The 24,680-nt window shown below is 41.3% G+C and overlaps 1 protein-coding gene across 4 annotated transcripts; it reads left to right on the top strand.

The window, feature by feature from the left end:
* The first annotated feature begins 1,742 nt into the window (after window positions 1-1,742).
* LOC106545489 (DGAT1/2-independent enzyme synthesizing storage lipids) lies at window positions 1,743-19,415 on the top strand. Of its 4 annotated transcripts, none has more exons than XM_087707049.1 (7): window positions 1,743-1,790; window positions 3,196-3,295; window positions 7,600-7,764; window positions 13,063-13,256; window positions 17,620-17,680; window positions 18,273-18,412; window positions 19,051-19,415. In XM_087707049.1, exons 2-7 carry the CDS (start codon window positions 3,274-3,276, stop codon window positions 19,150-19,152), a joined length of 684 nt encoding a protein of 227 aa, XP_087563175.1. In that variant the 5' UTR covers window positions 1,743-1,790; window positions 3,196-3,273; the 3' UTR covers window positions 19,153-19,415. The 4 variants fall into 4 exon arrangements, with proteins under 4 accessions (XP_087563175.1, XP_087563173.1, XP_087563172.1 ...); XM_087707047.1 differs by having other exon boundaries at window positions 1,763-1,790; window positions 2,812-3,295; XM_087707046.1 differs by lacking the exon at window positions 1,743-1,790 and adding an exon at window positions 2,015-2,497 and having other exon boundaries at window positions 2,812-3,295.
* Window positions 19,416-24,680: the final 5,265 nt, after the last annotated feature.

The raw sequence follows: 24,680 nt of genomic DNA on the forward strand, positions 1-24,680 counted from the left end.
AAATTTAGTTGAGCATTGCTTTTTCCCAGGTGCTCTGTGGTGAGATGGGTAAAGGGCTGATACTATCATGTCTTAATTCCATCACCCTGGAGCTGAAGGGTGACTTTTTGTTATGTAGAATAGACTGGGTAGGCCATTTTAATGGCCCATTAAGAAAAATGGGGGCTATTAAGAGTGTGTCTGTTTCCTGCCTAAAACATGTTTCTCCATTTCTGATCTAGGGAAATATGATATTATGCCTTTTCAATATTTCCCAGGATATTTCATTTTTCTAGGAGAGGGGTGGGTGCTAACTTCCTACAAGGTCTTGCAGTGAAGGCATTAATTGTCACTGTAATCAAATTTGTAATCAAACTTGCTGCTGGTCATTCTCTTTCTTACTTTTTGCTTGAAAAAAGAACTCTGGATTGATTTATCTAATGATCCATTTTTTTCCTTGGCTGTCCATGGTATTCTCAGGATTCTTCTCTATCCAACCAATTTTATTGTATGTAAGTACAATGACAATAAAGATTATACTTATCCACAAAATTCAATCTGAGAGAGTTGCTGATTCATTGATTTATTAGATTCCAGAACTAATTACCTGTTAGAAATAGCCAAGACTATTGTGTTGTAATCTGGATTAATTATGTATTTAATGTACTTTTAATTTGAGGGTATTTTTGTATTCATTGCAGTTTACATTTTGAACAGAGTTGGGACTGCATTCCATTATGTACAGTGTATAAGTATTTGAAATAAATACTTATAATTCTTTTACTTGTGAAATAGATTCTCCAAGAAATTAATAAAAATTATTTGGCCTCTATTAATTTGAAAGTGCTCCACTACAATTAAAACACAATTTTCTTGTACTATATGTGTACATAACTCCCTATTTTATCTACTTGGGGAGGGAGATGGAGGGAAGAAAAGGCAGAAGGAGAGGAGGGTAACTCTTGCGAAGTCGTGTCTGACCCATCACGACCCAATGGACAACATTCGTCCAGGCCTTCCTGTCCTCTACCATCGTCTGGAGTCCATTTAAGCTCACGCCTACTGCTTCAGTGACTCCATCCAGCCACCTCATTCTCTGTCATCCCCTTCTTCATTTGCCTTTAATCTTTTCCAGCATTAGGCTCTTCTCCAATGAGTCCTTCCTTCTCAATAGGAATACTTGTAATACTACTTGTAATAGTGTTGTAAAATCCATTATCATTACCACCTCATTTTAATATAATCTTTCACTAGCCAGTTAAACCCAATAAGTGTATTATTCAATTACATATATATCAGACAGGATGGATTAAATAAGCATGCTGCTGGGCTATTTCTGTGCCAGTTCCTTGTAATATATATATATATATATATATATATATATATATATATATATATATATATATATATATATATATATATATATATATATATATATATATATATATATATATATATATATATATATATATATACACATATATATATATACATATATATATATACATATATATATACATATATACATATATACATACATACATACATACATACACACACACACACACACACACACACACACACACACACACACACACAGAGCATTTAGTAGCACAATCCAAGCTATTTTTAAGTACATGCCAAAAGATACAGATGTGCAGTATTAAGGGTCTGTAATGCATCATGGAACATATCACCATTCACAAGTTGCTTAAAATAGCTCATTTTGGGGTTGGGCAAATCACTTCCACATTTAAATCCTTTGACGAGGGGCTCAGACAACAGATGGAACGTACCACAACAGACTGTAGGTAGGGGTTTTATTTTTCACTGCTTTCCCGCTGAAAAGCTCCCTATCGCTAAAGTTAATCTTTTTAAATTAAAAACAAAGCAAAACAGAACGACGACTCTGGTTTATATTTCGGGATGCCGAGACTCCTGTTGTTTTTTAGAGCTTGTGCAGTCTAAAATGGTCCAGACCAGAAAAAAGGCAAGAAAAAGCCACATCCTTCCTCGCAGTCTCGGCTGCGCTTCGTAGCCCTGAAAGGAAAGACGGCGCTGAAGGTCTTCTCCTCTTCCTTTTGCATCTACATGATGCGCAACTTCGTACTGCATTGCGGCTTCTCGGCGCTGCAGGTTTCTGCGCGGTTTCCCCGTTTGGTCTTGCATCAAACGCTTTTGGGCCGAGCCGGCCCGGGGTCATTCCTGCTACCTAGATTCGTTCGCGCCCGGGATGCTGTCAGGAACCTCCCGGTGCTGTGCTTAGAGCCCTTGGATGGAGCGCCCAGATTCAAGTGATCCCGAGCGAGGGCGCGGTTCCCAAAAGTTGCTCGGCCGGCATCTTTAGGGGCGAGGCAGGAGCTCCGCTTGTAGGAGGAATAAGCATGAGATGAAGAGTCGAAACGCTGCCGTCAGAATCAGTGGAAAATGACGCCTCGTTCTCAGAATGGAGAAGAAGCGCTTGATAGGTGCAAAGGCCCAGGGAACCCTCCCCACGCTGGCCCTTGGCATCTTTGAGGTCCGGTGAATTAGTTTGATCGGGGGGCGGGGGCGAGGGTGAAGGGCTTTTTTTCTCCCAGGCCAGTCTTTCATGGCTCCGTTTCCTGTTCCTGGAAGACACTTTCACTCTGTGGAAATGGAAGGTCTTATTTATGTTGTATGCTTACGATTTTGTCTGTTGGAATTGCCTTGAATGAGTTTTTGCCTAGAAATACTTTAAACCGGAATGAAAGGGCATCCTAGTTGGGGACTATGGGAGTTCATATCCAATACATCTGAAAGGCAAACACCATGATCCGCTTCTGAGTTTAAATATACCTTTTTTTTTTGCAGTGGCTTCCTTGACTAATTCGTGGAATGTGGACAATCTTTAGGATATGGAAATAGATTGATGCCTATTGCAACAATAACAGCTATTTAACAATTGTCTGCATCCAGGGCCAATATTAAGAAGCTGTTTTTCTATCACATTGCTTTTTTAGTTTTAAACAGGAAAGAACTAATATGAATTCATTTTCTGATGGGAAAGACAATATGACCTGGGTCATGGAATTACTGAACAATATCAATATGTCTCCATATAATATCATAAACAGTTTCACGGATTACTCAGCATACTTTTTCTGGGTTTCAGTACTGTTCCTACTTCTCTTTTCTCCTGTTTTAATAATTCTTGGTTTTATTTATCTTTCTAATTTTCTCTTGCATATTTACAAGAGAAAAGTTAACTTAAAGGAAGATTATCTCAGTCAATCATGGGACAATGGACGGAGGACTGTGGCTCACCTTTGGGACATGTATGGTACACTGTGGCATGGTAAGTTTAATCTCCTGCTTGACTGACACGTTGATGTGGCTTTGTTGACAATACCACAGTGATTTATAATAACCTTAAATGGCATAGGGGGACCACATGCAGCAATCACGTGAGCATCAGAACCCTCCATCAAGTTGCATTGTTTAATTATGTGTGGGGAATAATCATATCACTGGATTTAATGTGAAATATCTAGGTAATGTAAGTGCATACACACATATCATGACAACCATGTAATTCCCTTGGTGATAAATGTTTTTTTTTGCAAAGCACAGAAAAACAGTAAGAAATAATAAAAATCTCACTGCATGTAACTTATTGGAGGAATGCAGGTAACAGGATGTTAGCTTCCCCCCCCCCCCAAAAAAAAAAGATTAGAAACCCTATCTTGTTAGAAAAGCATGAACATGCTTGGGATAAAATTGTTTTGGTTGATTTATACTGCTATGTGCTAAAACTTATCAGTATTTTTCTTATTCTGGAGAGTGCTGCATAGAAACAACTGAAACTGCTTTTTTATCTTTCTAAAATGTGTATGGTTTTGCTATGAATAAGTCATCTTCATTGTCCAGATCTACTTACTTTTCAGCAAGTGTTTTAAAGACGAATGCTACCTTTGGGCTGAAAAAAAAAGTAAACCGAGATAATGATTTACAGAAGGCTCCTTGGTTACAAACTAGTATATATTTCTAAGAGAGCTCAAGGACTGCATTGCTTCATATCTGAAACCAAATTTTGGAATATGCATGTGTGTATATGCATAACAGTTTGGAGGTGCATCTTTTTCTGGGCTCACAAATACTTGTGTATGTCCAGGAAACAATGCATTTGACTTAAGGAGACACTAGTAGGTAATAACAAAGTGCTTTGTGGAATTGGTACCAAATTAATTCAAAGTCATATTTTCCTTTCATACTGTTACTATTACTGCTACTATTTCTCAAATATGGGAATATTTACTTAAGGGGTTCTCAAAAGCAGTATAGATACCGTATTTCCCGGAGTGTAAGACGCATCAGAGTATAAGACACACCAAGGTTTTGAAGAGGCAAATTTTAAAAAAGTAGATAGGTAGATAGTGGGATAGAGAGGGAGAGAAAGAATGAGAAATATAGTAGGTAGGTAGGGAGAGAGAGAGAGAGTAGTTGGTAGGTAGGTAGATAAAGGGATAGAAAGAGAGAGAAATAGAGAGAGATAGAGAGTGTTGGTAGGTAGGTAGATAGAGGAATAGAGAGAGAGAAATAGAAAGAGAGAGAAATACAGTAGAAAGATAGACCGAGAGAGAGTAGGTAGGCAGATAAAGGGAGAGAGAGAAATAGAGTAGGTAGGGAGAGAGAGGGGGTTAGATAGGTAGGCAGAGGGATAGAGAGAGAGAAATAGAGATAGAGAGAAATGCAGTAGATAGGTAGGTGTTTATGCTGGCACAGCACTTGATCAATGTAATTCGCATCAATCAGTTAAAGAGTTTTCCAAAAGGAAAAAAAAAAGTTTTTGCACTTTGCAAACCTCCCAAAAATGGTCCGTTTTTTTAAAAAAAAGCATGAATAGCCTTGGGGGGGGGAGGCCGGCTTGCAGAGTGTTCCTGAGGGGGGTTGGAGGGCGCAAAAATGAGCAAAACCCAGCCTGTTTTTTAACGAAAACTGGCCCATTTTTCGTCAAAAAAATTTCATGCATAGTCTTATGGAGGCTTATAGACCGCTGCTAGGGGCTGAGGGGCAAAAAACAGCCAGTTTTTTGCTCATTTCTGCCCTCCCCAGCCTCCAGGAGCTCTCTAAAAGCCTCCATAAGGCTATGCACGGCCATTTTGGTGAATGGGAGGGGGTTCGGGAGGCAAAAATGCTGTATTTGGTGTATAAGACACACCCAAATTTTCAGCCTCTTTTTTGAGGAAAAAGGGTGCATCTTATACTCCGAAAAATATGGTACTTCTCTTGAAGCTAGCATTTGGCACATACCCCAATAATCATGGATAGCTGCTGTATATTATGTTTTGATATTGTTTTATTTGAATGTTGAATTGATTTCTATAGCAACTTGAAATTTGTTATTTAATTATTAACAATAATTGTAGATCTGAATCTACACAATTCTGTGTGATGAATTGACATTCAAAAATATATACTTCCCAGAATAATTTGAATGACTGGAATAGAAATTTGCAAAAAATGAAAAAAAATGGGCTTATCAATGCTTATTATATTTCTGAATTATGAAATGCCATTGTAGCGCCTTCTTCAATAATATTTTACTGCTTGGTTATATAAGGCAAGTAGATTTCTGTGGCAGCATGATACATTTATGAATATTCTGACATCCATTAAAGTATATATATATAACAATGCAGGGGAGTAAAGTTTGCTGGGTGTTTATATACCGTAGCTTTGTTACCAGTGTTGGTAACACTTGGGGTGAGTATTGTTTCATCTTAGATCTTGTTTCTCTGCTGTTGATTTCTTCTTATTTGGGTGTAGATTAATAGGTTTGCAGTGAGGAAAGATTAGTAGGTTTTCTGTTTCCTTCGCCTATACAGGGAATCCTTGACCTATGACCATTTGTTCCATGAATTAGAATGGCATTGAATAAATGGTGGATTACAACCAATCCTTGGAGTTCTGGCTATCCCAGTACTCCTGCAGTCATGTGAATGTCCTGCAATCATAACATCACCATTTGCAACCTTCCCTGCTAGTGTCCCAAGAAAATCAGTGGAACAGCTGACAAGGAAAATTGCAAGTTGCTGTAGTAAATCTCCCCCACTTGCCCCTCTGCGCTCATGTAGCCTCCCCCCAATCCCTTTGTGCTCATGCCATGCTGGCCACTCATGCACCCCCAGGAATCCTCCCATACACACTTTCCTCCCTTTCATTGCGTGCCAAAAGGCACGTGCACATGCCCACACCCATAATGCAATGTGAGTGTGACACCCCTCCATGCCCCGCCCCCTGAGTGTGTGCGGGCAACCCCCGCACTCCTGAGCATGCGCACGCAACTCCCTCAAACCCCGTTTTTGGCCTAGCAGGCCTCCCTGAAGAATCCTGGGCCCCAAAATGGAGTGTGGAGGGAGCACTGCATCACTCTGTGCTCCCCCCACCACCATGCACGTGCACATGTGTGCGCATTTCCACATATGCTGCTCCCCGTGCATACACAGCAGAGACCCAGAAATCAACTGGTTAGTGGGAGGCGCATGTGCATGTGTGGTGGAGCTGGCTGGGGTGATGGCTTGTATGCCATCAGGGCTTCCTTCCCAACATGCATCAAGCCTCACACACAGCCTCCCCAACCCAGACATCTCATGCACCCTGGCACACTCTTCCCAATCCACACTGCATCTCATGGACCCTACTGCACCTCTTCCTGAAGCGTGACATGTTTATCCACATTTGCACATCCTCCCTGATGCTCTGTTGCACCCTTCCTTGCACCATCCTTGCTTTATCCCCTATTTGACAGCACCCTCTATGCTACCTCATAGCCCAGGACTTTCTGCAAGCTCTTCCACTGACTTTGCTTGTAGGAAGCCAGCAGGAAATTTCCTCACCTTATGATTTTGGGATTCCTTTAATGGGATTGTTGGGATTGCCATTGCTAAATGATGTCATGCTTTATGACTATCGTTTAGTGACAGAAATTCCAGTCCCATTGTAAGTTGAAAACAACCTGTAGCTGCTTCCTTTCTTGAATAGTTTGTAGATGCAGCTTTATCTCAGTGAATCTTCTCACAATTTTCTTCCTATTAGCCTCGCTTGGGATGTTCTAAGACCTTGCATCTAATCTTGCAAAGTTGTCTGTTTTATCCTCTTTAGCTGTGTGCACATTGTTTTATGATGCACCTGGATATGTAAATTGCTGTTATTTTTTTATTACGATGGCTGTGTCCAAGAAAAACACTCTTCTGTAATTATTTTCTTCTCTTGTGAATCTGATTCCATGAAAGCCGTTCATGGAATGGCACAAAAGAGATCCATATTTTGGACTGTATCTCTGAGACGACTATTACTTCTAGAGATTGCACTACATTCTCTACTGTGAATCCTGAGATTCAAAAGCTTAATCCTCTAATCTGTTTCTATATTTGTTCATCAAATTGGAAATAGGTGATGAGGCTGAGATCTATCAGTCTCATAACTTTTGGTATTTTGACAGTATAAATGCTGAAGATTATAGCAAAGAGTTTGATTCAGTTTTTTGATCTCAATAACTGTGCTTATATTGACTGCAGTTTTCTCTAGATTCCATGCTAATCTTAATCTTTATTTTTATTAAAGCAATACTGAAACTCTTATATTTTATCCTTTAAACAGGTTATGAGATACATGGGATGGATAAAATACCAGAAGGACCAGGGCTTATCGTATTTTACCATGGAGCCTTTCCTCTAGACTATTTCTACTTTGTATCTAGGTTATATTTAAGAACAGGCAGATTTTGCTGCACAGTGGTTGATTACAATTTTTCCAAAATACCAGGTAAAACATGTTGTCTCCTGCACAAACGCTGTATTGCAAATCTTTAACACAGGCATAATTACAATTTATTTTTAAAATATTACATAGTTCCTGTAAAATGCAAGCTTATATAGTTTCTTGAATGTATTTTCGACATTTTGATTGTTACTGAAAAATACCATTTTTGTAGCCTGAGCCAGAGCAGCTTAAGTCTGTTCCACTTTTACTAACATCTTTTTTTTCCATAAGCAACTTAGATAAATGTTTTTTGGTTGTTTGAGAACAAAAAATGTCCAGGCAAATTATTGAAAATAAATTTTCTGTTTCTCTTTGCCTATATAATAAGGAAAAATAAAACTTTCTTTTAAATGATCTTCAAAACATGTACAATTTTCTACTTATACTGTTCTGCTCATTCAAATATCATTCAGCCTTGGTTTCGGGAGGCTTGGACATTACTTTCTGGCCTCCTTGGACTATGCAACTGCCCGGACTGCGCAGATTCATAATTTTTTATATACCTGTAATTTTTACTAAATTTTTATATTTTAAATGTGTGGGGAGAGTATGGTATGATTGTGACTGACTGAATGTTCCCACTTTTATTATAATATTGTTGTTCTATTTTAACTTGTATTGTGGGGATTGATTGGTTGTATGCATGGGTATGTTAGGTGGGCTGGGAGTTTAGCCGGGTCCTCCTGCACTGAGTGCTTTGGCAGAAGTGCTGGGGGGACCGGGCTCGGTTCCAGCCCTTGGATGTGTGTGTCGAAGGGCCTGCCGATGAATCTGGCGGCGGGGGGAGAGGGTGGAGGGACCACAGATGCGGGAGTGGGCCGGAACATTGGGGTCATAATGGGGAGGGGCAGATATGGTGGGAACTTCAGGGCAAGCCATTACCGGAGAAGGAGGGTTCCCTATATCAGAGGTATCCCTCCTTCCAGCCCTGTGAGTTCCACTCCAAGGCCAGATGGCGTGAGTAGTCAGGACCCTGGTCTCAGGTTGCTGATGCTAAATGCCAGGTCTGTAGTTCACAAGGCTCACCTCGTCCAGGACCTAATTACAGACGAGGGGGCAGACCTGGCATGTATTACTGAAACCTGGCTGAGCCCGGAGGGAGGCATCCCCCTCACAGAAATGTGCCCAGAGGGTTTTCAGGTGCTTCATCAACCGCGACCCCAGCGAAGGGGCGGGGGAGTGGCCATTGTTATCCGACAGTCCTTAGCTCCTCGTAGGATCCCTGCTCCGGAGCTTGTCGGGTGTGAGTCCTTGCTGGTGAAGATGGACCTTGCGGGTCAAGTGGGCTTGTTGTTAACGTACCTGCCTCCCAACAGCGTGGCAACAGCCCTCCCCTTGCTCCTCGAGTCAATAGCCGAGCTGGCGGTTGAGTTCCCCAGACTTATGGTACTGGGGGACTTCAATTTGCCTTCGCTCGGAGAACACTCTGATGGAGCACAGGAGTTCATGGCTTCCATGACAGCCATGGGCTTGACCCAAGTAATCCAGGGTCCGACTCACTCAGCGGGTCACACACTCGACCTCGTATTTCTCTCGGAGCAGTGGAGTTGTGATCTTGGTCTGAGGGGTAGTGAGATCTTGCCCCTGTCATGGTCGGACCACTTCCTATTGAGGCTCGACTTTCGGAGACCAATCCCCCGCTGTAGGGAGGAGGAACCGATTAGGTGGTTCCACCCCAGGCGTCTTATGGATCCCCAGTGTTTCCAGACGGCGCTTGGAGTTATGCCTGATACTCTCGCCCGCAGTTTGGCGGAGACCTTAGTTGCTACTTGGAACTCGGTAGCGTCTGAGGCTCTCCACCGAATTGCGCCTTTACGGCCAATCCGCGGCAGTGGATCCAGGAGGGCCCCTTGGTTTACCGAGGACCTCCGGGAGATGAAGCGCCAAAAGAGACGCCTAGAGCGCCGCTGGAGGGCCAGTAAATCCGAGTCAGACCGAGCACTCTTAAAAGCCTGCATCGGAGCATATCTATTGGCAATACGGACAGCTAAGAACAACCACATTGCCGCTCTGATAGCATCCGCTGAGTCTCGCCCTGCCGCCTTGTTTAGGGTGACCCACTCCCTCTTAAATACGAGGGTTGCGGAGAACCCCTTACAAGGTAGAGCAGAGGAATATGTCCAGTTCCTCGCGGACAAAGTTGCTCGGCTTCGGATGGACCTGGACTCCAATTGCGCAGAGCCAGCCGAGGTACCGGGGGAAGGTCTTGAACGACATCTCTGGACTGATTTTCAGCCTGTTGCTCCTGACGAAGTGGACAAGGCCATGGGAGCGGTGAGTGCTTCCACATGTGTACTGGACCCGTGCCCCTCCTGGCTGGTCGCGAACAGCAAGGAGGTGACGCGGGGCTGGATCCAGGCGATGGTGAATGCCTCTCTTTGGGAGGGTTTCTTCCCACCGGCATTGAAGATAGCGGTGGTGAGACCCCTCCTGAAGAAGCCATCACTGGACCCAGCCAGTTTGAACAACTACCGTCCAGTCTCCAACCTCCCCTTCATTGGGAAGGTTGTTGAGAAAGTGGTGGCCTCGCAACTCCGGCGGTCCTTGGATGAAGCTGATTATCTAGACTCCTTTCAGTCTGGATTCAGGCCTGGCTACAGCACGGAAACCGCTTTGGTTGCAGTGACCGATGATCTCTGGAGAGCCAGGGATGGAGGTCATTCCTCCATCCTAGTGCTTCTTGACCTCTCAGCGGCCTTCGATACCATCAACCATGGTATCCTTCTGCGACGATTGCGAGAGGTGGGGGTGGGAGGCACCATTTTTCGGTGGTTCTCCTCCTACCTCTCGGACAGGTCGCAGTCAGTGTTAGTTGGGGAGGAGAGGTCGACCCCTAGGCCCCTGAAATATGGGGTTCCTCAGCGTTCGGTCCTGTCCCCCCTGCTGTTTAATATCTACATGAAGCCACTGGGTGAGATCATTCGATGGCACGGGATAAAACACCATCAATATGCGGACGATACTCAGTTGTATCTGTCCGCCCCGTGCCAACTCAGTGAAGCGGTTGACATGATGTGTCAGTGCCTGGAGGCTGTTAGGGTCTGGATGGGGGTTAACAAGCTTGTACTTAATCCAGACAAGACCGAGTGGCTGTTGTGTTTCCCTCCCAAAAATCTGGTCAATATTCCATTACTCAGGCTGGGGGGTGAAAATCTACGCCCCTCAGACAGGGCTCGCAACTTGGGGGTCCTCCTGGATCCGCAGCTGACTTTAGAACACCATTTGTCGGCTGTGACCAGGGGGGCATTTGCCCAGGTTCGTCTGGTGCACCAGTTGCGTCCCTACCTGGACCGGGAGACGCTCGCAACAGTCACGCCCTCGTGACCTCAAGACTGGACTACTGCAATGCGCTCTACATGGGGCAGCCCTTGAAGAGTATTCGGAGACTTCAACTCGTCCAGAACGCAGCCGCGCGAGCGATTGTGGGTGCACCTCGGTACACCCACGTTACACCTATCCTCCGCGAGCTGCACTGGTTACCGATCAGTCTCCGGATACGCTTCAAGGTGCTAGTCGTAACTTATAAAGCCCTTCATGGTATTGGATCTGGGTACTTGAGAGACCGCCTGCTGCCAATTACCTCCCACAGACCCATTAGATCACACAGGGTTGGCCTCCTCCGGGTTCCATCTACTAGCCAATGCCATCTGGCTACTACCCGGGGGAGGGCCTTCTCTGTGGCAGCTCCGGCCCTCTGGAACGAACTCCCCGCAGGGATTCGGACCCTCACCTCTCTCCAGGCCTTCCGAAAAGCCGTCAAAACCTGGCTTTGCCGGCAGGCCTGGGGTTGATGAGTTCCCTCCCCTCTCGACTTGTATGGTTGCGTGACTCTTGCTTATTTTAATTATCTGTATTTCGTTTTATGTTCCCCTTTTTCCCCTTTTGAATTGTTCGCCGCCCTGAGTCCTTCCCAGAGAAGGGCGGCATACAAATAATAAAATTCAATTCAATTCAATTCAATCTAACAAAATGCTTTCTAAAAATAAACTTATTGGTTTTGCCCAGTTTTTTTCATTCCTCATCTGTTGGGGAGAATTTTTTTGGCAAATTTGTCTGATTTTTGTATTACTTTTTATCAACTCTTTGACTGGAGAGCTAGTCTTTACTAGAAATGAATGAATGCTCTGTCACAAAAAATTTACTGATAGTGATTTTAACCTTCTATTAGTTATTGTTTAAAATCTCCATTCAGTAAGAGGGGCCTGAAGGTTGTGTGGTAGTAATGGGGTAATTTATTTATTTATTTATTTTGTATCCCACTTTTATTATTTTACAAATAATTCAAGGCAGGGAACATATCCAACACTTCCTCCTCCTATTTTCCCCATAACAACAAGCCTGTGAGGTAGGCTGGACTGAGTGTGACTGCCTCAAAGTTACCCAGCTAACTTTCATAGCTAAGAACTTATAGTCTCCTGGTTTCTAGCCTGGTGCCTTAACTTCTGGATCAAACTGGCTCTCACCATGCTAAACATAATGAAATTATGTTCGTGTCTATGCAAACTTTCACTGCCTTTTCCCACTTAGTTTAGCTGGACATTACCTATATCTGAATATGTGTAACTAATTACAGATATATTAGTTAAGGTGCAGCCTTCTACTATTCCAGTTTCATACATTTTTATAGTCAGCAAGTAATATAAGCCCCACAAAACCTGTTTAATATTTGTACTCTGTCTGAATATAAAAGACATTATGCTCTGTTAAATGTATTGCTGAGTATACATGAAGAATATCAGGTCCCATCGTTTTAATAAAAATGTACTTGTAACTTTTTAATGTCATTAAGATAGGCCATAGTAACAGAATCTTTCCAGCATGTCTACAAGGGGAAACCAGATTGAACCTCTTAAGATTACTTCCTTTCCCAGGATTTAAGGAATATATGTGCCCTTGTTTCTGTATTGGTTAATGAATATTTCTTTCAAGGCCATCTCCATGGTTTTATGCAGCATCCAAAAAATACATTGAAGTTGGCTCTTCCGTAGAAAGCTACATTTAGTAGCATTTCAGACAAAAATTGAAACATATCCATATTATAGGAAGCATTTGCATGATCATTCAGAAGCACAAGGAGGCAGCTATGTTCCTTAATAATTATGTTAAAAACTGTTATCAATATGTGAATATAATACTTGTTTCTTTATGTGTTCTCTTGACCATTGGTTCACAGGATTTAATTTTATATATGACTTACAAAAGAGAACTCAAGAGAGCCATACTTTTATTTATATGTGTAGAAGATTTTTAGGTATAATATTGTATATATTCTAAAGATGTTTTTGCATGTATCTTGTACAGGTATAAAACTGTTTTATAATGTGGAAGGCCTTACACATAATGGAAGGTCAGAATGTACTAAAATTCTGAAAATGGGATACTTATTGGGAGTTTTACCAGGTGGAACCCGAGAAGCACTGTTTAGTGATGAGAACTATGGCTTACTATGGGGTAGCCGGAGAGGCTTTGCTCATGTGGCTAGAGATGCAAAAGTGGTGAGTAGCTTTCTGCTATGCATAAAAAACATAATAAAGGTTACAATGGACACTTGATTAAATAGAAATATATTCCAACAATCATTAATTCAAACCTTCATGTCATCTACATCATTCCAGCCATTGAGCTAAGTTTTCTGCAACCCTCCTCCCCCCCAAAAGCCAACAACAACCTGTGGATAACTTGGATGAATCGTGGGGTGAACATTTTTGCCTTTGGATAGTTATGAGCAGGGGTTGCTGCTGCTACTGCCCGTTTGCTCAGGGATAAGCTGCGCACGCTTGCGCTTGATGCACACTATGCACACATCTGCAGTACTAAAATGTTTCTGTGCATGCGCAGAAGCAAAAAACAAGATGGCATCGCCTATGGCATCTTGGAGAGAACCGGTTCGGGGTCATGGCAGGCTGAGTTACTACCTACTCAGCCGAACTGGGCCGAACCGGTAGGAACCCATCTCTGGTTGTGAGTCTTGGCAACTTGTACTTTAAAATGAACATAAAAAATTCAGAAACAGATAGATCTCCAAAAGAGAATAATAACTAAACAAAACAACAAAAACAACTTATAGAGGGTCAGCAGGCATACTGCTCCGAGGTCTAGGAAAACAGTAAAGCTTTTGGTGTTGTATGAAACATCATTATGATGAGGAGCCATATGGATCTCTTTAGAGATTGTCTTCTAGAAGGCAAATGCCACAACAGAGAAGGCATGATATTTTAGGTCCTGATAACACTGTTTAATTGAAGGAACCTGTAGTATGCCCAGCTACTCTGCAGATCTTACTAGATGGGCAGAAAGAATGGACAATAGTTCTGGCTGTATTCCGAAGGGGCTCTAAAGATGATAATAGGCACCTTGAATTGCACCCCATGCACAGCAACCATGAAGTTTGTGGGTAGCCCACCACTGCCCATTCTAATGCACTGAACGGTCTTCTGAACGGTCTTTAATGGTACTCCGTTACTCCGTAATCCTACTGTGAGGATTAGAGTAGCGGTGAATATCTGGGATCCTTGGCAAACATTCAGGGGCCTTGTTCCACAAATTATGGATGCTATTGGGGGATGCTATTTCTTAAGTTGGCCACCAAGGAGAGGTCTATTAGGTTGTTGGTGTTGTTCCAGTCTCCTTGCTATGTAGCAACTTCCCTGACTGACTTATTTGATTCTATGACTGGCCTGGTGGTGGACTTCCCTAGTTTTATGGTGCTGAGAGATTTCAACACACCTAGGTGCAGGCCAGAGGTATCAGAAATTTATGGCCCTCATGGCAGCTACAGACCTGACCCAAGTAGTCCAGGGCTCAATTCGTAGTAGTAGTAATTCGGGGAGATTTTGCTTTCTCCCTGCTATGGACAGACCACTCACTGGTGACCCTCGTTTCTCAGGTGCTACCTCCCTCTGCAGGGAGGCTGAACTTAATGGATCAGCCCACCTCTTCCCGAGATTAATGAAGATAATTGGGTTCCAGGGAGAACTTGGGGTTATTCTGGAAAGTCTAATACTCAGTCCAATTAAAGCCTTGGTGGCTGCCTGGAATAATAAAGCATCTTTAGATCAGATTGTGCCTGAGCAGTTTCTTTGCGCCCAGAGTTCCTGAAATTTCCCATGGTACACGAGAGAATAAAAAGAACTTAAGTGGATTAAAAGATACCTAGAATGTCACTGGTGAAGACAATCAGACACAAGCTAGAGCCACTATTAATGACTACCTCATGGCAATAAGGGTGGGGGAAACATAAGTACTTCTCTGCCTTTATTGTGTCTGCTCATGGTTGCTGAGCAGCCCTGTTCTGAGTGGTCTTGACTTGGTTCCTCCTTGGAGAAAAAAAATGCCAAAGTCTATCTAAACGGTTACTATGAAGAATATACTACACATGCAATGCAAATCGGTTGCATTCATTCTACACTGGACTCCAGCTTTAGAGCAAAGTTTATGGGGGTAATGGTGACTATGTCTTCCAAGGTAATCTGTCAAGAGTTTCAGCTTGTTGAACCTGAAGAAGAGCACTGGGCTCTCTCAGCTGCTAGTTTGACCACTTGTATGTTAGATTCATGTCCCTTCTGACTAAAGCCTTGCAGGAGGGGACCTGTTGAGTGGGTTTGGGCAATAGTTAATTTATCCTTGAGAGAAGCAGTGGTGCTGCCAGTTCTTAAAGAGGCAGTGGTGTGTCCCCTCCGCAAAGGACCATTGCTTGACCCAGTAGCCTGGACAGTTTTTATTTGGTCTCCAACCTCCACTTTCTAGGGAATCTTTCACAATTCTGGGTGCTTGTGATTATCTGTAAAGCTTACATGGCTTGAGACAGAGGTACCTGAGGATTGTCTTTTTTCAAGAGTCTCTTACCCATCCAACTTGGTCGAGCAGAGGGAGCATGCTGCAGATCCCATCAGCCAAAGAATGGCCCCCGCTGAATGGAATTTCCTCCCTTCAGATATCAGAATGGCCCCTACCTTCTTAGCCTTTCATAAGGCCTTAAAAACCTGGCTATGTTCCTGAGGTTAATGTCCTGAATGTGCCAAGGGCACAGTTTCCTGGCTATATTGCTAACCAGGTTAAATACCTTGTTCTTATTTATCTTAAATTTGATGTTTTTATTGTTTTAAAATGTTGTTTAAATTTCTAGTTGTAAAAATGGTATATTTTATGAATTATAAGCCACCAGAGTCATTGATTGAAATGGGCAGCCCAAAAAAGATGAACTAATTATATATCTATCTATCTATAATATTTATATATTTATTTATTTATCAGCATAAATATAACAAATGTAACAAAAAGGCAACAGTAAAAAATACTGGGTTTCTGTCTGGATGGCCTCTTGTGACGAGCCGAAGGACAGAGAATGGAAGTGTCATAATTGGGGCTTACCAGGGGTTGTGACTTTATATATATATATAATATAATATAATATAATATAATATAATATAATATAATATAATATAATATAATATAATATAATATAATATAATATAATATAATATAATATATATATATATATATATATATATATATATATATATATATATATATATATATATATATATATATATATATATATATATATATATATATATATATATATATATATATTTAAAGTCACAACACCTGGTAAGCCCCAATTATGGGAGGAAGGTCACACTTCCATTCTCTGTCCTTCGGCTCGTCACAAGAGTCCATCACAACAGAAACCCAATATTTTTACTGTTGCCTTTGTTATATATGTGTTTTTTTATTTGTGCTGATAAATAAATTTATTTATTTATCAGCACAAATAAAACACACACACACACACACACATATATACATATACACACACACACATATATATACACACATATATATATACATATTCATATACACACACAGACAGACAGACAGACAGACAGACAGACAGATAAATAAAATCAAAATGCAAAAAACAGTTCTCGGCCAGAGACATAAATGGACAACAAAAGATAACTTTTCTGGTAAATAAACTTGTTTATTTAGAAAACATTTTCATATCTTTCCCATTGAAAATCCATGAGATTTACAAAAAGATGTCTTTAGGAAAATTCATGTTTTATATTCTGTTTTCAGAGTTGTAGTGTTAAAAGTGCATGGTGATTCTATTCCATACATTTATTACCATATGAATTGAATATCTCATTTCTTTACTTAATAAAATTTATAGTTAAGAAAATTTATATGGCAAATTTTCATCTTGCATAAAAAAGTCCATATCAAATAGCTACAGTATTATTTAAAAATCTTTTTTTGTTTTCATAACCATAACATACAGTAGTGGATGTGTTTAAATTTTCATGAAATGCAGTTTATTCTTGCATTAATAATCCTAAAACTCTTAGTGATAAGATTAGCACTTTGCAGTTCCAATTCAATAAAAAGTAGGTTATCTTTATCTTTAAAAAGTTGTTAGCTGCAATTTTGGTTTATTGAAAAGACAACTTCAAATCTTTAGTTATAAATTGGCTGATTTCAATAAACTATTGATGTATTGTCCCATTTCAGATTTAGATTGCTATAGACAGTTGAATTGAAAGCTTAGAATTGCCACATTATGAATCTCCAGAAATTAAGGTGTAAAGAACCCATTCATATACATTGAACATTGTTGTAGTTGAATGAATCCCTCAAATTCAGGTTTTTTAAAAATACATTAAATATTATGCGTTTTATTAGAAACCAGTTTTAAAAGTGAGGTATCTAACACTGAGAAAGGTATAATTTCCTTTGTGAATAGAGATAATATTTATTGTACTAATTATTCAATGTATGGTGCTAATACATGATCTTTAAATTGTAGAGGCTGAAATACTGCCCTAATTCTGGCTACTTTTCCCCTACCTTTCACAGCCTGTCATTCCTGTATTTACAAAAAATCTACGAGAAGGATACAGAACACTTGGGAAAATATGTAAGAAAAATTCAACTTGCATCTTACTCATTGTGCTGAAGCATATTTTATGGAAGAAAACCATGCTGATTTCAACTGTATTTCTATTTAATTGTGCTTAGACTGTTGATCCTTGATTTAAAATATTCTAATTTTTTTGTTTTCTTATATCCATTTGTTTCTCCATCTCTTTCTTTCTTGGCCTTGGACTTCAATCAAATTGGCTGATCCTATTATTTTGGGTTCCTATGTCTTTGTTTCTTTCTCTTTTTATCTGTGATTCTTTTTGTTGTGTTTTCTTTAAATTTCTTCAGGTGTAAAGCTGGCAGATGCAGCTTTACTTTAGCTACAATTTAGTTGCATTTTTGTGTGTTTATACCGATGGAAATTAACAAGACAAAATGGCTAATAATTCTATAAAGAAATAGAACTTTGACATTTGCTCTGCATAATAATAGAGGTATGCATTTTTTATACAATTAAGATATAACTGCATGGATTTCATTTCTTTCCAATCAGGGCACTTTGAATATTGTTCAGTCCATATCATGTTGTTGTTGTTGTTGTTGTTGTTGTTGTTGGAACATGACCATATTTTTTATTTTGCACACAGGGCCATTCAAATGGTTGTATGAACGTACCCGATGGCCAATTGTTCCTATATATGGTGGATTTCCTGTGAAATTTTGCACATACATAGGAGATCCCATTTCTTACGATCCAAATATATCAGCTGAAGAATTAGCTGAAAAGGTAATTTAAGTGAACTGCAGAAACCTCAATTATAACACTCGCCATTATATTGATACTATTTATTCATAAGTCTTTATATAGTATGTCCATGATAAAGAAAGTTTGTGATGGCAGGCATCTAAACCTCTGAAAAAATTACTGAACTGTGTTAATATTTCTGTTCAAAATATCATAGTATACAACAGTGTTTTTCAACCTTTTTTGTGCAAAGGCACACTTTTTTCATGAAAAAAATCACGAGGCACACCACCATTAGAAAATATTAAAAAAATTTAACTCTGTGCCTATATTGACTATATATAAAATAATTTTCCCACGGCACACCTTACACTATGTCACGGCACACTAGTGTGCCGCGGCACAGTGGTTGAAAAACACTGGTATACAATACTTTACACTTAATAATATTTACTCTTAATGATTACCTTTGGATTATATGCATTGCTTGTGGAATCACACCATTTAAAAAATAAAGGCAAATATAATTTAAAGTATAAATCCAGTTACACATGTGATATTATTCATTTCAGCACTTCATTGTTCACAGTGGCATTTAAAAAGTATAATATGAATGTAGTTTCCATATTTTCCAGAGAAATAAAATAATATATTTTTCCTTGTTCTTTGCTCTTTTACAGACCAATAATGCAATAAAAGATCTCAGAGATAAATACCAAGAAATACCAGGTAACATACAAAGAGCACTATTGGAACGGTTTGAAAAACTCCCGGAGAAATGATGCCAGTCTGTGAAAATGTAGATCTCCATTTTCCCCACTAAGAAATATATTGTGCTAGTGATTTGAGGTTTTTAGAAAAAAATAGTTCATTTCAGTCACTAAATTTTAATATATGTGTATTAAATATGTACGTGTAATATCTATTTGTTGCTTGTTTGCAATTTTAGATTTGTTGATTTATTGTGTATATTTCATATATAGAAAAGCGATATGGGTTTTGTGATCTGAACTTCTTCAAATAAATATCTTTAGTGGTGACCGACCTTTTTATTGTATTTGCAATCATTTAATAAATATTGTTCTTAAAATGGTACCTAAAATTGGAAAAGAAAATTTGCTCTAACTTCTTATCCCTGAAAAAATAGATTCAGTGGTGCTCAACTTTTTTTAATGGCACAGAAATGTGCAAATTCATATAAGATTTAATTCAAAATTCCTGTATAAGATTCTATTTAGATGTTACTCAGATTTTAAACTGATTCAGAATTTAATTTGATCACATACAATTATAGGCTATAATGAAGAAACATTACAACTCCAGCATCTACTTCATATCTAATGATTAATTAGTTAGGGGGGGGGGGGAAGAGAAAGACTTGGCAGAATGGAGTGAAGGTGGCATCTGCTGCCCACCTACCATCTGCTTGTGGACCATATAGAAATAGGCAGAAGCTCAGATTTGCCCCTGAAGTCATAGTTGGTGGATCACTATAAAACCAGAACAACAATACAATAAAACATACAGGTTTATAGTTTAACAGATTAACAGAGTTGGAAGGCAGCCAAGCACCAAAATTTTGTTCATGTGACCATGGAGGTGTTGCAGTGGCTATAATTTCAGGAACCGAGCCTAAGTTGCATTTGCTCAAGGCCATTGTAACTTCAAACAGCTCCTGAATGGGTAGTCAAATAATAAAATCACAGTTAATCACATACTCTAAGTGAGCTATCCTTGAAGAGCATCTGTAGGTTCAGTATGTGCAAAATCACTGGCACAACATTTAGGTGTGCTCGTCCTAAATTACACCTCCCCCACACATTACACCTCTGCTCAGTGAGCAGCTGGTTACCATTTTGCTTTCAGGTTCAATTGAAGATGCAAATAACCTGTAAAGTTCTTTATGGATAATTTGAGGACCTGCAATTTCTCTGGTTATATCTACCCATCTCTTCAGATCTGGCAGAAAGGATACATTATGAATCCTTTTAGACAAGCCATTTCTCTCACAGCCCATGTCCATTGGGACATCATTCTCCTCAGACTGGTGCTACTTGCATTTTGAAAGGTTTTAAAGCCAAGAGTTCCTAACCCTTTGCCATAACAGTTCCTTTTAGTGCAATCTTTGTGTACAAATCTCCTTTAAAAATCCAAACACTAAAATGGACACAAGGGAACAATGAAAACAACAAAACCTTGGATATCATGGATTTATTATGATCATGTTCCTAAAATTTCTTCAATCTTCCTCTGGCTTCTGTCTACACTGCCACATCTCACAGTTTAGGAAACACTGCACTAAAGACGTGACTGCATCAACAGGTCTGGGGATCTCGTTATGCTTTAGATTAGAGACTGCCAAATGGGTATATGGATTGATCCCTGTCTTGCAATTGCCTGCTTTTTGTTTCTTGGTTTTAAGATGGATATTTTAATTGATTTTTTTTAATGTAGAAGGATAATTGCATTTTTTACTACTTTCACTATTTTATTTATGGGTTGTGTTACTTCGTTGTTTTTAATTATGTGATCCGTCCATTCACAAGTGTAAGATGAGCAGCTATATAATCTGAATGAATGAAATAAAATGAATGAATATTAATAGATAATGCATGGCATAGGAATCACTTTTTTCCTTCCTGCATACAACACTCAAATAAATAGTTGGACAATTTCATTTTAAATTTAATTTCATTTTAAATTTAAAGGGATTTAGTGGTGACTTTTTAAAATGATTTATGGCTTGTGTTACTTGGTAGTAGGCTAATTATGTAGGCTGTCCTCTCACAAATGTGAGATTAGCAGCTGTACAAATTGAATGAGTGAATGAATGGTTGAATGAATGAAAACAATAATTAATGCATGATATTGTAGAGATCACTTCTTTCTTTCCTAAATAAAATATTCAGATGAGGAGTTGTTGGCCAATTTCAGGGATTTTAGGATGTGACTCATTGTCTAGATCAGAAGTAGGAAGTATTGTGCTTTGAGATATCTATTGTATAACTCAACTACTGATAGTCCTGATTTAATCCACAACTAACTTCATTTTAAAAGCTGTTTTAAGTATAAAAATGTGATGCTGCCATGTTAGAAAAGGCTAGATTTAAATACCTTTTGCATGTATTTTAAGCTGCATTACTTGTTTTATATGGCTTCATCTCTGCCTATTTTATTTCTTTCTCTAAGCTTTAGATTAATTTGTATCATCAATGTTACCAATTTTTTTTCCATCTCCAAATATTTTATGAAATTTTAATGGTGTGTATGAAATGTGTTTTTGTGATTTAATTGGTCTGAGTGTTTGTAAATCATCCTGCAATTCTGGTTATTAGGCTATAAACTGTATGTATATATGTATATGATAAAATGTGTGCAGAAGAAAAGTAATTCCACTATTGTTATAACAGTCAGTTTCAGATTCAGTTTCAGTTTTATTAAACTTCTATGCCGCCCTATTCCCAAAGGGACTCGGGGCGGCTAACAAACCGATAGGGAAAGGGACAATACAAAGAGAACAAACAAGACAAACAACAAAATACAAAAAACAGATTAAAAAACTCCTCAAAAGTCACAACAAATTCGAGTGGGGCTGGGAACTCATCAGTCCCAGGCCTGCCGGAACAGCCAGGTCTTGACGGCTTTGCGGAAAGCCTGAAGGGTGGTGAGGGTCCGAATCTCTATGGGGAGATCGTTCCAGAGGGCCGGAGCAGCCACAGAGAAGGCCCTCCTCCGGGTGGTCGACAGTCGACACTGGCTAGTTGATGGAATCTGGAGGAGGCCTAATCTGTGGGATCTAATTGGTCGAAGGGAGGTAATTGGCAGGAGGCGGTCTCTCAAGTACCCAGGTCCAATACCATGTAGGGCTTTAAAAGTAACGACTAGCACCTTGAAGCGCGTCTGGAGTCCAATGGGCAGCCAGTGCAGCTCGCGGAGGATAGGTGTAACGTGGGTATAGCGAGGTGCACCCACAATCGCTTGCGCAGCTGCATTCTGGACAAGCTGAAGTCTTTGAATGCTCTTCAAGGGCTGCCCCATGTAGAGCGCATTACAGTAGTCCAGTCTTGAGGTCACAAGGGTGTGAGTGACTGTCCTGAGAGCCTCCCGGTTCAGGTAGGGCCGCAATTGGTGCACACCAGGCGAACCTGGGCAAATGTCCCCCTGGTCACAGCCGACAAATGGTGTTCTAAAGTCAGCTGTGGGTCCAAGAGGACTCCCAAATTGCGAACCCTGTCTGAGGGGCGTAAAATTTCACCCCCCAGCCTGAGAGTTGGAATACAAGGCCAATTATTGGGAGGGAAAAACACAAGCCACTTGGTCTTGTCGGGATTGAGTACAAGCTTGTTCACACCCATCCAGACCCTAACAGCCTCCAGGCACTGACACATCACGTCCACCGCTTCACTGAGTTGGCACGGGGCAGACAGATACAGCTGTGTATCGTCCGCATATTGGTGGTATTTTATCCCGTGCCGCCGAATGATCTCACCCAGTGGCTTCATGTAGATGTTAAACAGGAGGGGGGACAGGACCGAACCCTGTGGCACCCCATACTTAAGGGGCCTAGGGGTTGATCTCTGCCCTCCAACCAACACCGACTGCGACCTGCCCGAGAGGTAGGAGGAGAACCACCGAAGAACGGTGCCTCCCACTCCCACCTCCCGCAACCGTCACAGAAGGATACCATGATCGATGGTATCGAAGGCTGCTGAGGGGTCAAGGAGCACTAGGACGGAGGCATGACCTCCATCCCTGGCTCTCCAGAGATCATCGGTCAGTGCGACCAAAGCGGTTTCCGTGCTGTAGCCAGGCCTGAATCCAGACTGAAAGGCGTCTAGATAATCGGTTTCATCCAAGGACCGCCGGAGCTGAGAGGCCACCACTTTCTCAACCACCTTCCCAACGAAGGGGAGCTTGGAAACTGGACGATAGTTACTTAGGATGGCTGGATCCTTTAGGAGGGGTGGGAAGGACCCCTCCTGAAGAAAGGCGGTAACTATCGTCTGGATCCAGCCCCGTGTCACCTCCCTGCTGTTCGCGACCAGCCAGGAGGGGCATGGGTCCAGCACACAAGTGGAGGCACTCACTGCTCCCATGGCGTTGTCCACTTCCTCAGGTGTGACAAGTTGAAAATCAATCCATAAATTCCGATCAAGACCCTCCCCCGGTACCTCAGCTGGCTCTGAGCAATTGGAGTCCAGGTCTATCCGAAGCTGAGCAACTTTATCCGCGAGAAATTGGACGAATTCCTCAGCTCTACCTTGTAAAGGGTTACCCGCATCCCTCCCTTTCAAGAGGGAGCTGGTTATTCTGAACAAGGCAGCTGGGCGCGACTCAGCGGATGCAATTAGAGCGGCAAAATATGCGTTCTTTGATGTCCGAATTGCCAGGAGGTAGGCTCTGATGCAGGCTTTCAACAGTGCTCGGTCTGACTCGGACTTACTGGACCTCCAGCGGCGCTCTAGGCATCTCTTTTGGCGTTTCATCTCCCGGAGTTCCTCAGTAAACCAAGGGGCCCTCCTGGATCCGCTACCTCGGAGAGGCCGTAAAGGCGCAATCCGGTTTAGAGACTCCGCCGCCGCTGAGTTCCAAGCAGCGACCAAGGACTCCACCTGACTGTGGACGAGAGTATCAGGTATAACACCAAGCGCCGTCTGAAAGCCCGGAGGGTCCATAAGGCATCTGGGGTGGAACCACCTAATCGGTTCCTCCTCCCTACAGTGGGGGATTGGCCTCTGAAAGTCAAGCCTCAGTAGGAAGTGGTCCGACCATGACGGGCAAGATCTCAATACCCCTCAAACCAAGATCACAACTCCACGGCTCCGAGAGAAATATGAGGTCGAGTGTGTGACCCGCTGAGTGAGTCGGGCCCTGAATTACTTGGGTCAAGCCCATGGCTGTCATGGAAGCCATGAACTCCTGTGCTCCATCAGAGTACTCACCGAGCGAAGGCAAATTGAAATCCCCCAGCATCATAAGCCTGGGGAACTCAACTGCCAGCTCGAGGAGCGAGGGGAGAGCTGTTGTAATGCTGTTGGGAGGCAGGTATGTTAACAACAAGCCCACTTGACCCTCAAGGTCCAACTTCACCAGTAAGGACTCATACCCGACAAGCTCCGGAGCAGGGATCCTACGAGGAACTAGACACCCTCGGATAACAATGGCCACTCCCCCACCCCTTTCTTGGGGTTGCGGCTGATTAAGCACCTGAAAACCCTCTGGGCACATCTCAGTGAGGGGGACTCCTCCCTCCGGGCCCAGCCAGGTTTCAGTAATACATGCCAGGTCTGCCCTTTCGTCTAAAATTAGG

This window comes from Thamnophis sirtalis, unplaced genomic scaffold (genome assembly GCF_051295495.1).
Source record: "Thamnophis sirtalis isolate CommonGarterSnake01/CBP01778 unplaced genomic scaffold, rThaSir2_p1.2 scaffold_2, whole genome shotgun sequence".
Taxonomy (NCBI): Eukaryota; Metazoa; Chordata; class Lepidosauria; order Squamata; family Natricidae; genus Thamnophis; species Thamnophis sirtalis.

Bases quoted from the DNA above. Each gene is read 5' to 3' on its own strand.
- LOC106545489 (XM_087707047.1), top strand. From the start codon at position 2,983: ATGAATTCATTTTCTGATGGGAAAGACAATATGACCTGGGTCATGGAA. The intron at 3,296-7,599 runs GTAAGTTTAATC...TCCTTTAAACAG, and splicing joins GTATGGTACACTGTGGCATG to GTTATGAGATACATGGGATG. The intron at 13,257-17,619 runs GTGAGTAGCTTT...TACCTTTCACAG, and splicing joins TGGCTAGAGATGCAAAAGTG to CCTGTCATTCCTGTATTTAC.